At 36.4% G+C, this 16858-nt stretch overlaps 1 protein-coding gene across 4 annotated transcripts in view; it reads right to left on the bottom strand.

Moving 5' to 3' along the window:
* Nucleotides 1–2146: 2146 nt before the first annotated feature.
* SKP2 (S-phase kinase associated protein 2) overlaps nucleotides 2147–16858 on the bottom strand; it is a 33109-nt gene continuing 18397 nt past the window's right edge. For 2 of the 4 annotated variants that reach the window (XM_033179363.1, XM_033179361.1), the window contains exons 6-10: nucleotides 15740–15838; nucleotides 14455–14585; nucleotides 8844–8895; nucleotides 8568–8675; nucleotides 2147–4050 (exon numbers count right to left, since the gene is read on the bottom strand). In XM_033179363.1, coding sequence (XP_033035254.1) covers nucleotides 3837–4050; nucleotides 8568–8675; nucleotides 8844–8895; nucleotides 14455–14585; nucleotides 15740–15838 — 604 coding nt within the window. In that variant the 3' untranslated portion in view covers nucleotides 2147–3836. Of the gene's footprint in view, nucleotides 4051–5569; nucleotides 5690–7043; nucleotides 7257–8567; nucleotides 8676–8843; nucleotides 8896–14454; nucleotides 14586–15739; nucleotides 15839–16858 lie in introns of all 4 variants that reach the window. The other 2 variants (XM_033179362.1, XR_004429796.1) reach the window with 2 other exon arrangements.

Raw genomic sequence — 16858 nt, 5'->3', positions numbered from 1 at the left:
AGAATAGCATCTACCAAGACAATTTTACAAAAAAGATCTCGGGGATAATGCAACACCTAAATATGATGGTTGGGGAGGTAAATGTACTAATGAATTGCCAAACTAAAGAATAGTTCAATTTTATTTTTTCAAAGGCTGTTTATTCTTGACTTTAACAGTAAAAATACTCAAGGGATTAGGGCCTAAGTCAGTGAGAGGGCTTATTAAGTTTTCTACATTAAGGTGTGAAGAGTTTTTAAGTCTTACGGGCTTTAAGACTTTTTTTTAAAAGAAAATCACTGACTAAACAAGCTAAAGTAGAAAAGCATATTGTGTTAATATGAATACCTTAAATATAGTGATTTTAATGCTCAAAATTATAATTTAGATATCTGGTATTTAGAGAAATGTAAAAATATCAGCATTTTATTATTTAGATTTGCTAAAACATAGTAACTCAAAGCAGTTATGTTTTGAGTTATCATATTAGTACAGGCTTTTAGGTCTTTGACTTGTATCTTGAAGGGTTAGTCTCTTGGTGAAGAAAACTTTGACTTTCTGGGATATTTGGCTAGGTGGGGATTGGAATAGTAAAGAAAGAGGAGGTTGTCATTTTGCTTGTTCCATGGTTAGGGTAAGCAGTGACAAGAGGTTTCTTTCTAGTTTGCCCAGTGTCTAGACTACTTGCCTTTCTTTCCTCATAGGCTCTGCATCTTCTCCTGGGCTGTTGTATCCTGCACATTGTAGGTGGTCAATAAATGTTGAAGTGTAATTGGGTTCACCAGGATAGGACACAAGTGCTTTATCCAGAAATAAAGTTTTGCACTTGGCCAGTGTCCCTTATGTCTCTGGAGCTTGTGGATAGGATCTGTTAGGAATCAAGAGCGCAAGAGCAGGTAAAGTGACAGTAGTAAAAATGAAACAGACAGGTGTGTCTCAGAATAGAATATTACTTATCAAGTGTCTCCTTGATTAAAAAAAAAAAAAAAACTTGATGATACAAGCCTCTAGAGCACTGACACTATTGACATTTTGTCAAGACAATTCTTTGTTGTGGGGGGCTGTCCTGTAGTCAGCAGCATCCTTAGCCTCTGTTGCCTATATGCCAATAGCACTTCTCATGACCACCAAAAATGCCTTCAGATGTTACCAAGTATCTCCTTGGGAGAAAATCACCCCTGGTCTAGAGCTTTTTGTTGCTAGATCTAACTACCGTTTTATGGGAATAGGGGACAGATTAACCTATCATTCCAGGGATAGATGCAAAATCCAGAATGTAGAACACAGGACAGATAACATAGTTTCTTCAATAAATAAGTTACAAGGAAGGAAAGGAAGAAACCCTAAGATTAAGATTTAGAGAATTTAAATGCAGTATGTACACCATGTTTGGATCCTGAGCAAAATAAACCCACTGAAGAAAACACGAGATAACTGAGGAGTTTTCAACACCATCTTGATATATCATGCTTCAGGATTCATGCAGGAGAATCCCTATCTTTTAGAGGTTTATACTGAAATAGTCTGGGTTTTGCTTCAAAATTATCTGTATTGGAGGGGAATGGTTGAGACCATGGATTAAGTGAGATTGGCCAGGAGTCAACTGTTGAAACTGGATGATGGGGTCCATCATATTCTCTTTTTTTTTTTTTTTGGCATATGTTTGACATTTTTCATCATTAAAAAAAGGCATAGTGGTGACAGGACCAACGCAATTGGGTGATATTCAAGAATCACCATTCTACCATTTGAATGGAAGGGTTCAAAAGGAACAGAATTCCTGGAAGACCTCTGGGCATACAGTGAACATTCAAATAGTTTCTGAATGACAATAAAATACATAGTATAACCTAATCAAATATATTTTTAAAATGCTACTAGCTGACTTTTACTGATAGTACTCCTTTGTCACTTGAATTCAAAGGTTTTGTAAGTATATTACTACTGGAAGCACTTTAAAGATAAGCCTGTATTAGCCCCTTTTAAAAAGGCATTATAAACTTTTTTATTTTATTTTTTTTTTGATAAGCATATGAAGTAGAAGGGTCAGAACAGGGCTCTGTTTTGAAGAGTCTTATTTAGAGGTATCTAAGCCAAATGGCACACCACACTAAATGCTTTCAAATTTTAACCACAACACTTAAAGAAAAAAGGAATACAACTTAGCTTAAGTACTCATTTTTATAAAAATGTGTTTATTTTAAAACAAATCTATAAAAGTAGAAATCACATACAAAAATACAGATTACTCTGACATGTTGGCAAAATAGCTTATGGCTGGACTTGAGTTTGGAAGTTCTGTATGTTTGAGGGCATCTGGATGTTAGAGTCCAACTGGAGCCTAACCCCAGCTCTTGTCACTAACCTGTAAACAATAATTTCAAGTAGTATTTAGCACTTTTTAACTACTAAGAAATTGAAGCATAATCATTTCCTGTGTAACCCAACTTTAAAATCTTCCTTAGGTCTAAGCAGATAAAGGCACTTCATACTATGTTTCTAACATTAACAATTTTTGATTAAAAAAAAAAAAAAAGTTAATACGACAGGTTTTGGCTTTTTTTTTGTCGTTACATTTTGAGCATATGAAGAAGTCATCAGTTTAAACTAGTTTTTGTGATTTTGAAGTAGAATTTGATCTTTTTCACTTCTCTGTACCAGTTTAGAAAATATATGTATCACTGATGGTATCAAAAGGTCCCACATCTGGATTTTAACTCTTATATAGGTATAAGTAGTGCTTACTACTGAAACTGCATGGAACATATACCTGCTTCTATTGTATTATTTCTGATTGAAGAGAAAATGCAGTTCCTCTTAGGGAACTGTAGGTCTGATGACCTTAAAAATGGATAGTTTCAAACAATTATTGGTGAGAGATCATTAAAAAAAAAAGACAATTTAAAATACTTGATTCCAGAGTAATATAAAAGCAACCTTAAGAACCTCAGCGCTAAAGGAAAACAGCAGGCAACTTCAGAATTCTTCCCATCCAAATTTTCAAGAATACAGACTGGATTAATACCACCTTTCTAAAACAAAGCAAGTCATTTTAAAAGCTAAAGGACCCATGTTAACATAATTTGATTATCAAGTTAGAAAACCACAATTATGTTTCTCATCTAATTTAGATTCTGGAAACAGTAACTTAATGAACATTACAGGATACTTCAAATTAACCTGTCATAGAAAACTGTCTCCTGGGCCTTCAAATCCTATACCAATTCTATACCTCTGGGTTTTGCAATGGTTAGTCTTCTGTAAGTTTTAAGGTGAATTACATGGGGTTACTTATTTCTATTAACCTAATTTCAAATCTAAAGGCAAAATTAAAATGCATTTTTCTCTTTCCTATTCCCAGAAAAGATGGCCTCAGACACTACTATCCTATGATTCTCTTTTTGTTCAGCTCATAATACAAATAGTTTATTGTTCTTCTAAGCTGTCTTATAAAGCAATACTATAAAATTAAATAGATAAAAGTTATATGGGCTATGAAGATTGTTTACTGGTGGTAATTTTTAAGCTTGATTCTGAATAGACTTAATAAGAAGGGCACTTGGAAGAGGTGGCTTAAATTTTGCTCTTTAAGGTGTCTTGAAATTATAGGCTCACTCTCCCAAAATTTCAAAAGGCCTACAACTTTGGCTCTTAAGAGCAAAGCAGTGATAGAAGCTTTTAGAATCATTTCAAAAAGCAAGATTTCATAGTTTTCCCCCTCAAATGGTTCACTAGTATACTTGCAGAATGAAGGCAAAGGGAAAACCAAGAATAAAACTAGCTAAGTACTCCAGCAACTGGGCTTCCTGCTTATTTTCCCTGTTCTAAAGAAGAGACACCATCCTGCAATAAATACTTCAAAGACAACTGGGCTTTTGCAGTGTCAGTCGGCACTTGATGCCCCATATCTCCTGGTTCTTTTTGTTGCCAATAGTTGGCCTGGCAATGGTGGTGAAATGGGAGCAATTAATTTGTAGGTGAGGAAGGGCTTCTTTTAACAGTTGAAGGGTACCGTCTGGCACGATTCCAAAAACTTGTAGTGTTTTCAGTGTGGGAATTTCTCCAAGTTCACTGGAAAGGAAGAAAAAGACTTTCAGAATGGCAGTACCTATGGAAACTGTTTGACTAGAGTTATATGACCCAAATTTTACAATTTGTATCATCTACAAAATGCAGTCTGAAAATATAATTTACAATAAATGATTTGAGAAAATAGCAGATTAAACTGGAAAGCACAGACCATATAGCTTGAGCAACAGGCATTAGGAAACGCACTGCTGCATTTTATTGAATGAGGTTCCTAATAACCTTAGAAACTCAGGTTTATTTAAGAATCCAACCATATTTGCTTCCTTTCTCCAGTTGTGATTTATATAGTGATCTGAATGGGGTTACTGTATTGTGAGAAGAAACTAGCAAGTGAGTGATGGTAGAAGCAAATGTTTTACTGTGGCACCAGCTGGAACCACCACAGGTTACATGCAAATTAAGGATATGAACTTGACCTTTATTTGAACTAGGCTCATCTCTCAAAGGGAGATGTTGTCAGGATTAATGAACTTCTTAATAACGGTTCATAGTCAACAAGTCCATTATGTGTGACGAAAACTACCACTGACTTCCCTAAGATATTTTAGATAGGGTTATGTAGTTGGGTACAGGTGGAGAAAATGGGTTAAAAATCACACCTTTTATAGGAGGCAAGAGCCATCTTACCTCCCTACATATTACCATTTTTTTCTGCATAGATAAGTCAGTCCCTTTAGGTATTTCACATTAGATGAAATCCAACCCTGTTAACAGTGAAATTCTGTTTCACAAATTCAGTTTCTCAAATTCTGTTTCTCCAAAGTAAATACTGTTTGGTGTTGGTAATGATTTTTTTCTTCTTAACTCAGATCTATGTGCCTAGAAATTCAACTCTCTAATCTGTATTTGCTCAAGGTTGGGACACACAGTACAAAGTCTCAGGAAAGGGAACATTTATTTTGGAATTTCAACAAAATCCTACTACAGATCAATGAGCACCTCAATGACCTAAAGTCAGAAACATCCTTTATATCTTCACATCGTCAATAATTACTTTTAAAAAGCCCCAAACTTTCCTTATAACTGTCACCTGACCTCCAGATTTCTTCCTTCTAGCCTATTCTATATACTAATTTCCAAGGCATCTTCCTAAAGCCTAGCTCATGTTAGTCATTCATCTGCTCCAAAACCCTTTGATGCTTCTCTTGTGTTTACAGAACCCAGGCTGTGCAGATAGTCTGAAGACCTTCCGTGTCTAACCTGCTCCTCCAGTCTTCCCACTACTCTCCGAAATGTATTTATTCTACATTCCACAAGGTGTCTTAAACCCCACAAATGTTTAACATACATTAGCTGAGTACAGGATGAAGGCTAATTTACAAAATAAAAGCACTATCCAAATGAAATAAATATGCTTGTTCACAAGGGGACAGTAAGATCTAAAGGTATATAACCAAAGAAAATCGGAAAGAACAAATTGCTGTCATTAAGTAAACTGCTTTCTGGATTGTAGAAACAGTATCAAAGTAAGATCACAATACACAGATACTTAATCACTTACGATGACAGCAATGCAGCTCCAACTTTGAATCCCCCATGTGAAATTTGAGAAACGTTGTAATTACTATGAGAATTCTGGTTCTGGTGTATCCAAATTAGCCAAATTGTGAGCCATTCTGCGCTACAGAATATTTAAGAGAAGAAACTGTAGGTGGAGTAAGAAAAGGAGGAATGGCAGATGGCAGAGGAGGACATGTTCTTACAACAGCATTGGGAAAGAGATTTGGTGAGGAAAGAAATGAAGACCAGACTCTCAGAACACACTCGGGTGTTATATATAAGGGGGTTATATAAGATAAAATGATGGATGAAGAACTAGTTCCCAAGTCAAAAATCCAGAAAGTCTAAGATTTTAAGGAGACAAAAAATAAAAAACAAAGCCTCCTGGTATGTGCAACTCAGAATAAAAAATTTGCAAGCATCTTTTAAAAACTACAATGGAAGAGACTGAAGAACAAACTAAGGGATAGCAAATAGAAATAAGTAGTTCAAGAGTCTTTATTTCTAATGTAAGAAGTGTAAAATGACATCAATGTCTTATGTATATTGAATTTTAGAAAATAAAAGATATTTATGAACTCACAGGATTGCTCTTTACCTTATCTATACAATAATCCTATTTTCCTTATAAAATCTTAAATGCCTCAACTACAAATGCTCCTACCACAGAAGTTTTTTAGTCTTATCTTAGATTAGTTTACTATCTCCAGTTTGGGTTTCTGACTTGAATGAGGAATAGGGAAGAATTAGAAGGAAGTTTAGACATAGAGAAGAAGACCAATTAAGAAGTAAGAGAATAAATACAATGGGAATAGGTCCCGGGGAAGAAAAATTTATAGTTTCCCAAGTATTTTAAAACATTACTACAGAAGACAAGACATTCAAATTGTATTTTCCCACTTCAGAGAAATAGATAGCCTTAAGTTCTTTAGCATAGGTGGCTCTCTGGAAATTACTATGGAAACACCCTTGAATTTTTATTACAAACCTCAAATATATCAACTGCCAAAATGATTGAAATTAAAGTCATTCTAATTCTCATTTTATCTTGAGAAACTTTTAAGCATAAGGTACCAACAAACTCATCTTGAAGGATTCACAATGCAAATCAGTGTACTATTTACACAATACCTAAAAAAATATACTCTTTTACCTTAATGTTCAAGAACGGGATCTTTCTTCTTCTCTATTCTAGTGGTCTGACTTGTAACTAAACTCCTAATGCCCCTGTTCCTCTTATTTCGTAAGATTTGTACAAATAAGAAATAATAATGCAGTGAAGGTTCACAATATGTCTGTGACTTCAAGCCCGTGTTTGTAACCATCAATTCACACTGTCTCCAAGTATTACCATGTGATTATTATGCAGGTATCGCAATTACTATTACTATCACCCCACTGGATAAAAATACTAAAATGAAGAGCTCACAGCCTTCCCCTCACCTCTGCTTGAGAAAAAGCATTTGGGTCATTACCTGCTTAGCTTCTTTCTTTCTGCAGAGAAGGAACAAAAGCAAGACACATGGATAGATTCTCTTGAGAAAAGCAACCTGAAAAGAATGATCACCACACTCCCCAGGGGGCTGCACAGGCAAAGAAGCAGGAGGCCAGATGGCAAGGACAGGAAAGAATGGATGACAGAGAAGTCTTTTTGGGTAGACGCTAGAAGCTCCTAGGAGTTCTGGATGCTAGAAAATAGAGAGGGCAGGGATTTTAATAAGAGTTTCATGCACATGAATTTAAACCCCAACATTTGAGAGCCAGGAAAGTAAATCCTGCCATCCTATTTTAGGCAGTCCTTTCCCAAATGAGATACCAGCTGAGACCCTGAACCCCAAGATTAATTAAAATGATTAATTAAAATGCATAACTGCCAGATTTCCTAATTCTACTAGTTAACTCTGTATAGCTGAAGTATCTGATTTATTCATTAATTCTTGAAACTAACTTAAAAGATCCAAACTATGATTCTGAGGACTAAAATTCTTTGTTCAAATTCACCACCATTCCTACGTAGGAGCTGGAAGCTAAATTAACCTTTGTTTAGTTTGTGAGCTACATAAATGAGTCCAGCAGCCGCATTCAAGACATGTTGGGCACCTGATCAGCTCTTAAGATACTGACCTCTTGTGGTTTTTAATAAAATTGCTACACATGCACATTTGCCATTAGGGAGACTTTTCTAGTCCTTTGGGATGAAATACAGAAAACCTTTTAAAACAATAAAGATATGATTCCCAGGGATGAGTTGGGTATGGTGTTTCCCAAAGGACAGATGGACCAGGCTGCTTCTTTCTTGCACTCCCTTGATTCTGTGTAAGTTGCTGAGCAGGTAAAACTAACCCTTGCATGAACCATTGGATTAGATAGCGACTATTTTGCCTCTGTCCAGGAGACCTAGGATTTAGACCCAGGTCAGCCACCAACTCACCATCAGGGTTTGAATAAGTCACTTCACTTTTTAGACCTTAACACACCCCTCTTCAAAAATAGCATCAGACTTACAATACATACCATCTACAGGCTTATATCCTTCCAATTCCTTCACTATCCAGGACACACATCACTAAGAAGATACAGAACTTTAAGCCCAGATGAAAGCTTTTTGAATCAACTGGAGTTAATCCAAAAAATTTGGAAAGAAAAAAAAAAAGACACTAACCCACATTGGGTCTGCCTTCCCAATTATACTTCAAGTTTCCTGGAGGCAAAGGTTATCTTCTGCTTCTCTGCTAAGTCGTCTCATAGATACTAAGACAGCAAGCTAGTCATTAAAACTGCTTACAGCTAAACAAAATGTTTAGTGAACAATCTGGATCAACTCAATTTCACCAGACAGTTTAAGCAACACTCTGCTGGTCTTTCATAGCCAGTCTGTGGTATACTAATCACTAATGTTTCGGTTTTATATGTCTATTAATAATAATGGATTTTCACACCAAGGGGCATCTCTGTTGTTTCCTGCCTTCTATTAAGCATTAAAAACAAAACATACTTACAGTAAAGTTTCAGGTATTATATCATAGCACCGACTGAGTGATAGGTGTTGGAGGTAGTTGAGCTGGAAAAATTCCTGAAAGCAGTCATTCTTTAGCATGACACTATCACTGTAAGAAGGCAGTAAAAAAGATACTGAAAATCACACATTGATCCTAGATAAAGAATACAGAAATAACCTACTGCTTAGTTGCTTCAATTTACCATTATGATCCTTTCCCCATTTAATGAGAAATCAAGATTTTTCAACTTTTGATCTAAAATAAACAAAAAAATACCTTAAGTCTAGATGGACAAGATTGGGGCATCTTCTAACTAAAGTAGAGAGATCTAGGAAAAGCAAAAAAAAACATGATGGTCACTATTAAATGAGGAACAAGACAAGGATATTTGTTATCACTACTATCATTGAACATCATTCTGGAAGTTCAGGGCAATGCAATTAGAACCACACACTATTCAAAAGAAAAAATGATCATCTTGGAACATAAAATTTTCTACCCAAAAAGCCCAAGAGAATCACCCGAAAAAGAGAACTGGGTAAAATGACGATCTTTAGCTTATCTATGTATCAGCAATAGCAGGCCGGAAAAACAATAGGGAAAAAAATCCCATTCACAATAGCAAAAAGTAAAATTAAATATCAGTATATATAAGCAAACAATATTACAAAGGTAGCACCTCAGATCAACAAGAGAAATAATGGATCAGTAAAAAGAAATATTGCTACTACAACTGGAAAAAATTATTTCTCCAACTCAAATAACATATTTAAATACATTCCACATAATAAGTTCTAAATACAAAAATATTATTTTGTATTTAGGATAATAATATATTAAATATTAAAAATTATTAACTAATTTAGGGTAATTATTTAATTGAATCTTGGGATAAGGTATTTCTAAACATAAAAGAAAACACAGGGAACACATCAATTTACTACATAAAATTTTAAAACTCTACCATAGTAAAACAAAACAATTTAAAAAGTATCAGAAAACTGGGAATAAATATTTTCAACATACATTAAACAGAGTTAATCTTATATAAAGAGAAAAAAGATAAATCAAAAAGGCAATGAATATGAACAAATCTACATTGCAAAATACCAAGATAATAAAAAGGAGCAAGAAATACCAAATAAAATTAGAAATATTTCTTCTCAGCCATCAAGTGAAAAAAAATTCTATTATAAAATAGGTCTATTATAAAGTAGGTCTTTCACACACCACAGATAGATATTTAATTTTATTTGCAGGCTTTCAGGAGTCTGAACCCCGGACTGATTTTTTTGCATAGTAAATGGATTTTTTTTTTTTTTTAAAGAATTCGGAGAATTATACACTTTACTTTTGGTCCAGTAACTCCACTTTTGGAAAAACATAGATGTGTATGAATATATTCAACGTGGCAACAGTTATATTAGCCCCTCCTCCAATTAGTTTAATATGTTAACCTCATCCATTCCATATACACTGCTAATCATTATGAAAACGCTTTCTGATAACATTTCATACATAAAAAAATACGAGGATAGATTGTAAACAAAATATATACAATGCGTTATAATTTCAACTTGGCCAAAACACACTCAAACTCACATTTACACACAAACACATACACAGAATGAAAGAGTGAAAAGAAAAGAAAAAAAAAAGGCTGGAAGGAAATATATCCAAAATGTTAACTGCAGTATTCAAGGGTATTGGGATTACAGGCAACTTTTCAGAATCTGGAAGAAAGTCATGTAAGCTACTTGGCAATCAGAAAATGAATCAATGTCACTTATTTAGAACAACAGGCAAACTTCATTAACATTTGAGGGTTTTTTCATCTCACAGGTATATCCCCTCCCCTAAATTCTGGACTAGCATTTTCAACTGCCTCCTCAACATACTGTTTGGATATGCGATAGGCCTCTAAATTTATGTCTAAAATCAAATACTCAGTTTCTCCCCCAAATTTCCTCCTTCCCTAAACTCTCTCCCATCTCAGCAAGCGATAATTTCACGAATCCAGTGGCTTCAGCCAAAACCCTTGAAATCATAGTGGACTATTTTTCTCACATCCCTCGTTCATTCTGTCACCAAATCTCATGATGTTGGTTTTTAAAATGTACCCAAATCTGATCATTTCTTACCACCTTAAGTGTCACCACCCTAGTCTCTTAACTGGTCTCCCTGCTTCATATTTCCCTGCTACAGCCTTTTCTCAACATAGCACTAGCCTGAGTCTTTTAAAATGAAGTCAGTCACATCATTGCTCTGACTGAAATACTCCAATGGTCTCCCATGTCCCATGTCACTTAGAAAAAATTCAAAGCTTTTGCCTTGGCTTAGACAGCCCTTGGCCATCTCTCTCCTCTCACTGTTCTCCCTGCTTCCTCTCACACACTGGTTCCATATCAAGATATTTGCACTCACTGGTCCTTTGTTCTTGAATGTTCTTCTCTCACATATGCATATGGATTCCTTTTTCACTCAGTCAGGTCTGTGGATCCAGTACAGTCTCCTCCTCCTCAGAGAGGCCCTGTCTTTGACCATTCCATCTAAAAGTAGTCTCCTTTCTGCCACATTCTATCTGGTTACTCTGCTTTGCTTTTCGTCCTTGCATTTTTACCTCCTTTCATAACATTTATGAAATATGTTCACTTTCTGGCTCCCCCATATAAAGTAAGCTTCGTAAGGGTGACTTTCCCTGTTCAAGGCTATGTCTCCTGAGTCTGGAACAGAGCTTCAATCATTGTAGGTGCTCAATAAGTATTTAATAAATGACCGAAAAATGAAAAAAGTACACAATAAAATTTTGAGGGACCAATCATCTAACCAGCCAACTAGCCATCAGCAAAATCAGATGCAATCATACTTTGACACCACTGGAGAAAGAACCAAACATTAGGGGATAAAGTGGGTTAGTCTCCTTCTCTGGCCCACACTTAAGCTCTGTCCTCCCTGGGCAGGAAGTAGTTAGTAAAGAGTAGTCACTGCCAAGGTTTCCTTTTCACTGTCCCCTTCATTTCACCACAAACGGTAGACCCAACCTGAGCTAGAAGGGATCTCAGAAACACATAATCCAACCCGTCAATTCAAAGGAGAGGTGAGCAGAAGTCAAGGTCAAATCCAAGACCAAAACGTTTCTGTGCCTCATCCCTAACCCTAACCCTTTCCACTGGAAAGGTAGTGATGGGGGTAGTGGGGGAAGGAACAGTAATAACAGCCAACAGTAACTGAACTCTTACCATGTGGCAAGAACTGTTCCACATGCTGTACATATCTTAATTCATTTATTCTCCTGTAATTCTAAGAGATGGGGTCTACTTATCTCCATTTTACTGCTGAGAAAACTAAAGAACAGGTAAGTTTAGCAACTTGCTCAAGTCTACCCAGTAAATGGCAGAGTGGATATTTGAACCCAGGCCATCTGGTACCAGTCTATTAGCTAAAACCAAATCCAAATTATCTCATATATAATGAAATGGTGTGTGCTATTGTTAATGACATTAAAAATTTTTTTATCCCCATTGTATAATTAAAAAACTAACACTTCAATTTATATTCTGCCTCTCTGTCCTGAATGTGTCTAGCAAGCAGAATTTTAATACCTACTATTTCTGCCAAAACTTGGTAAACAGGCTCTCTGTTCTCTTTCTTGGAGGAACAAAGGGAACGGTTTTAAGCCAAACTTGGACAAAACCAACAGCACTTTGCCTACAGCAGTTTCTCAACCTTGTGCCCACAGCCTCAGTTCATGTTAGAAAATCTTTCAGTAAAGTAGTGAAAGATCCAGATGTAGGAAAGAAATATAAACAAGGCACTGCCTTCCCTTCACCTGCAGACAAACAGAGAAGAAGCAAGACTGATGGGATTTCACACCAAAAGGATGCTCATGGGTGGGAGTTTAAACTTCTTGAAGGAAAATCTGGCAGAAATTATCCAAAACTTGAGAATAGTACCTAATGCTGGACCCAGCAATTCCACTTTTAAGAATCCATCCTTAGAAATGCATCCAAAGATTTGTCTCTGTCACTCATAAAATTGTTTATAGTAGAGAAAAACTGGGAAGATTCTGAATGTCCATTAGAAGATCAACTGCATAAATTATTGATTTACTATAAATTATTCCATATCTATTTGATGGACTATCACATAGCCACTGATGATGACATGATGTAGCCACTGAAAATGGGGTTATCTGGGGGGAAAAAAAGCATATTACAAAGTATTTAATATATTATGTCCCATTTAAAAAAAATTGTTTGTACAGGAAAAAGCCTAGCAAGATGTTAGATTATTGATAATTTGCTTCCCCTTGCGTTTTTCTATATTTTGCATTTTTTAAAATGACTGTATAATGCTATGATCAGTTTTAAAATAGTAATTATAAATACTGGGTGGGAAGAGTGGTAAGAAATGAAGACACGATTGCTGCTTTTACGGCTTGCTAAAGAAAGTGTTCACCTTGTCTGAAAATGCAAGTGTTTGGAATGGCAGTAGTCCAAATCTGAGTCCTTGTACAGGTGAAAGACTCGAATCTCTACCCACTCATGACAGGCTAGCAATTATTTTCTATAGCTTTATACACCTTACCAGAGGACGTCTGTCCTGGAGAAGTAGTTTTATACTACTTAAATTTTAAGATATATTCTGCAGATGTTTGATTCAAATCTTTTTCAGAATAATAAAAACTATAATAAACAAAACACACCCAAATAAGCTAGTACTAACATCTAGATATGGTTGATGTGTGTTGCTGGTTTAACTAGGTTTTGTATAGCCCACAAACTGAATGTTGGCCTGAGACGGTGAAGCCATTTAAAAAACTTGCCATTTGTAATCACTTATCTTTGCAAATCAAGATTTTCTCATTAACATACAAGTAAAATAAAGCGTAACTGAATATTAAGGTTTTTAAAGACTGTTCCTGCTACCCCTGACTCCTAAGGCCTGTTTTCATCTAAAAAACCTCGTTGCCCTCTTGGACTGAATAAAAAGTAAAAGTCATAAATATGAACTTATTAACAGAGTTAATAACAGTTTTTCAACCTTGGAACTGATGTTTGGACCAGATTATTGTGCATGATATGCTCCATCCTATACATCGTCCAGCAGCATCCTGGCTTCTGCCCAAGAAAGACCAGCAGCATTCCTATAGCTGTGACAATAAAAAATGTCTCCAGGCCGGGCGCAGTGGCTCAAGCCTGTAATCCCAGCACTTTGGGAGGCCGAGACGGGCGGATCACGAGGTCAGGAGATCGAGACCATCCTGGCTAACACGGTGAAACCCCGTCTCTACTAAAAATACAAAAACTAGCCGGGCGAGGTGGCGGGCGCCTGTAGTCCCAGCTACTCGGGAGGCTGAGGCAGGAGAATGGCGTAAACCCGGGAGGCGGAGCTTGCAGTGAGCTGAGATCCAGCCACTGCACTCCAGTCTGGGCGACAGAGCTAGACTCCGTCTCAAAAAAAAAAAAAAAAAAAAAAAAAAAATGTCTCCAGACATTGACAAATGTCCCCATACAGACAAAATAGCCCCATTAACTAATGAAGAACCACTATTTAATACTAATAAAATGCTACATTTATGTATTTTTATGTTGAGGTTTACCTAATCATTTAGTTGATTAAAAGTTTTTCTGCTTAAAAATAAATTGTTTTCAAGTGTAAAGGTTTCTACTGTTAGATCCTGAATTCAAACCTCGGCTCTAGCTCACTAGCTGCTTACCTTCACCTAACCCTTCTGATTTAGCAGCTACCTCATCTGAAAAAGGGGACTAACACATGCACTGGATTAAATGAGAAAACTTATGTGGAGGAACGATTAGGAGAAGCTCAATGAATCTCATCTATTACGTTGTGAAGGCCTCAGTGGTTCAGGCTTGGAAGCTCTAACCTGATTTCTGGAGGTTCTTTCTGTAGCCGCTAAGATTCAGCTGGGTGATGGTCTCTGACACATGCGCAACTGCCACCTGTACATGCTTTTCAGTGAAATCAAAACACCAGGAGAGGTTCAGCTCATCCAGTCTGCACAAAAGAGGGGTAATAAAGAAAATATGAAACCGTGAAACCAATTAAAACTCACGGGAATGAGTTTGCCCCAAACCGCAAACAAAGAAAATGCAAAGCCATTGATTCCTTATCATTTCATGCATAGAACACCTGCTTCTCTAACAGCAGCTACCTGTAGTCACCTAAGTATACCCTGTTTGTCCCTGAAAGTTGCCAGGGGATCAGAAGGGCCTTGGTGAATGCTGCCTCCTCCTGGAAACGGACAGAAGCACTCTCTTCCTGATGGCTCAAACCTTATTCCAGTACTGCAGGTAGAAATGTTAGTCTTTTATGTTTGCCTTCTCAAACTACCAACCACCCAACACAGACTGAACAATCACTCAGGATGTTTTACACAATTGAAGGATTGCACAAAAGAGATGCTGACATTGCAAAAAGCCACTTCATCTTACTGTGCCTCTGCTAACTGAGCAAAAACGAGGGTTTCAGAGACAAAATACAACCATTAATCCCCACTCCCCACTTCTGGCACTGCTGACTAAATATAGGGCTATACATTTGATCTCACTGATAACATTCATATCCGGAGGCAATCTATTTTAAATGGACCATTAAGACACAGAGGTACCATGGAGACCAAGGGATATTTTTTTAAAACACACATATGCATAGTACTGTGTATTCCAAAAAGCATGTATTCCCCTCACTTAGCAACATCTGTAACTCTGTATCCTTTATGTGCTGACATTATTATGAAAGCTATTGTTAATAGAATTGCCCAAATTTATGGTCTATATTTATAAAACACAAAATTTGATCAAAAATTGTAAGTTAGGTCTACAGATACCATAGGGGAAAAAACCTGAATGTATAGTTAACTGTGAGTTGATTTCTTACAACCGTACTGTTGACAGACACTACTATACTTCCCTTACTTTAACAGTTCCAAATAAACAAAAGAGAGATAAAAAAGTATCGCTTGCAAACTCAATTGACTTGGCTCCTGAGTTTGGACAGAAAGTTTAGAGGACAAAAGATGCTGCATTCACCAAATCAAGAGCCTGGAAAGTTACAAAAAGCTCAAAAAGTTCATCCAATTTTATACAGATGTGAGGGATAATTTTACATTTGATATAAGAGTCTATAATCAAGTCTCACATCTTTCATACCTGGAACAGCTGCTTAGCAAAGTCTTCAGGGCAAATTCAGAGAATCCAGAACACCCAGAAAGGTTAAGCCGCACTAAATTTGAGTTTTGTGCGAGATTACTGGAAAAAGAGAAAAACGCCAGAAGAAAAAGACCAATAAGACACTATTCATCAACAACATGTAGATGAAAGCAGGCAAGTGTAGCTAAGTTCATAGGTCTTTGAGTCAGTGAGTTTAAAATGTATATCACTATCTCTCAGACATCAAACAGGATAATTTGCCTCAGTTTACTCATCTGTGAAAACCTTCTTAGTAGGGTTATCAAGAAGATTAAATGATATAATGTGATAAAATACACTATGAAGCAAATACACAAGAATATCAATCAATGTACTTTTTGAATTAAAAAGACAATGGAATAAACATATATCCATTTCACCCATAATTAGAATTAGCTTGCAAACTTCTACTTGTAAAATCACCAGGTTCTTTTGATTATACATCTCTCAAATTTGCCATCTTCTCTACTACATCCCCAAATGCCCTGTGTTAGTAAAACTTAGTGATTAAGAGTAAGAATTCTGGAAATACTATATCACCAGGTTCACATCTTGGTTCAGCTACCTATTAACAGTGTGACCTTGGAAAAGACTTATTCAGTCTCCCTATGTCTCAGTTTCCACAGCTATAAAAAGGAAACAAGTAAGATCATACTTCATGGGGTTGCTGTCAGAATTAAATGAAAACGCATTTACAAAATTCACTATCTGGCACATAATATATGCCCCAAAACAGCTGCTATTATTGCTATCTGTTTTGTATCAGACTTCATTATTTCTCACATGAATGAACACAGCAGTATCATTAACTACTCTAGCTTCTTCTATCCTCGATGGACCCTCCATGGTGCCTGGCAAGTTAATTTCCTAAATTTCAACTCTTGACATGTTCCTTCCACTCTCAGAACAACTCTCTCCACCATGCTTCCTTTTTTTTTCAGATGGACTTTTGCTCTTGTCACCTAGGCTGGAGTGCAATGTCGTGGTCTCAGCTCATGCCAACCTCCGCCTCCCGGGTTCAAGCGATTCTCCTGCTTCAGTCTCCTGAGTAGCTGGGATTATAGGCATGCACCACCATAC

Source organism: Trachypithecus francoisi, unplaced genomic scaffold (assembly GCF_009764315.1).
Source record: "Trachypithecus francoisi isolate TF-2019V2 unplaced genomic scaffold, Tfra_2.0 Lachesis_group2, whole genome shotgun sequence".
In the NCBI taxonomy this organism is placed as follows: Eukaryota; Metazoa; Chordata; class Mammalia; order Primates; family Cercopithecidae; genus Trachypithecus; species Trachypithecus francoisi.
This window is presented reverse-complemented; position numbering and strand designations above follow the sequence as displayed.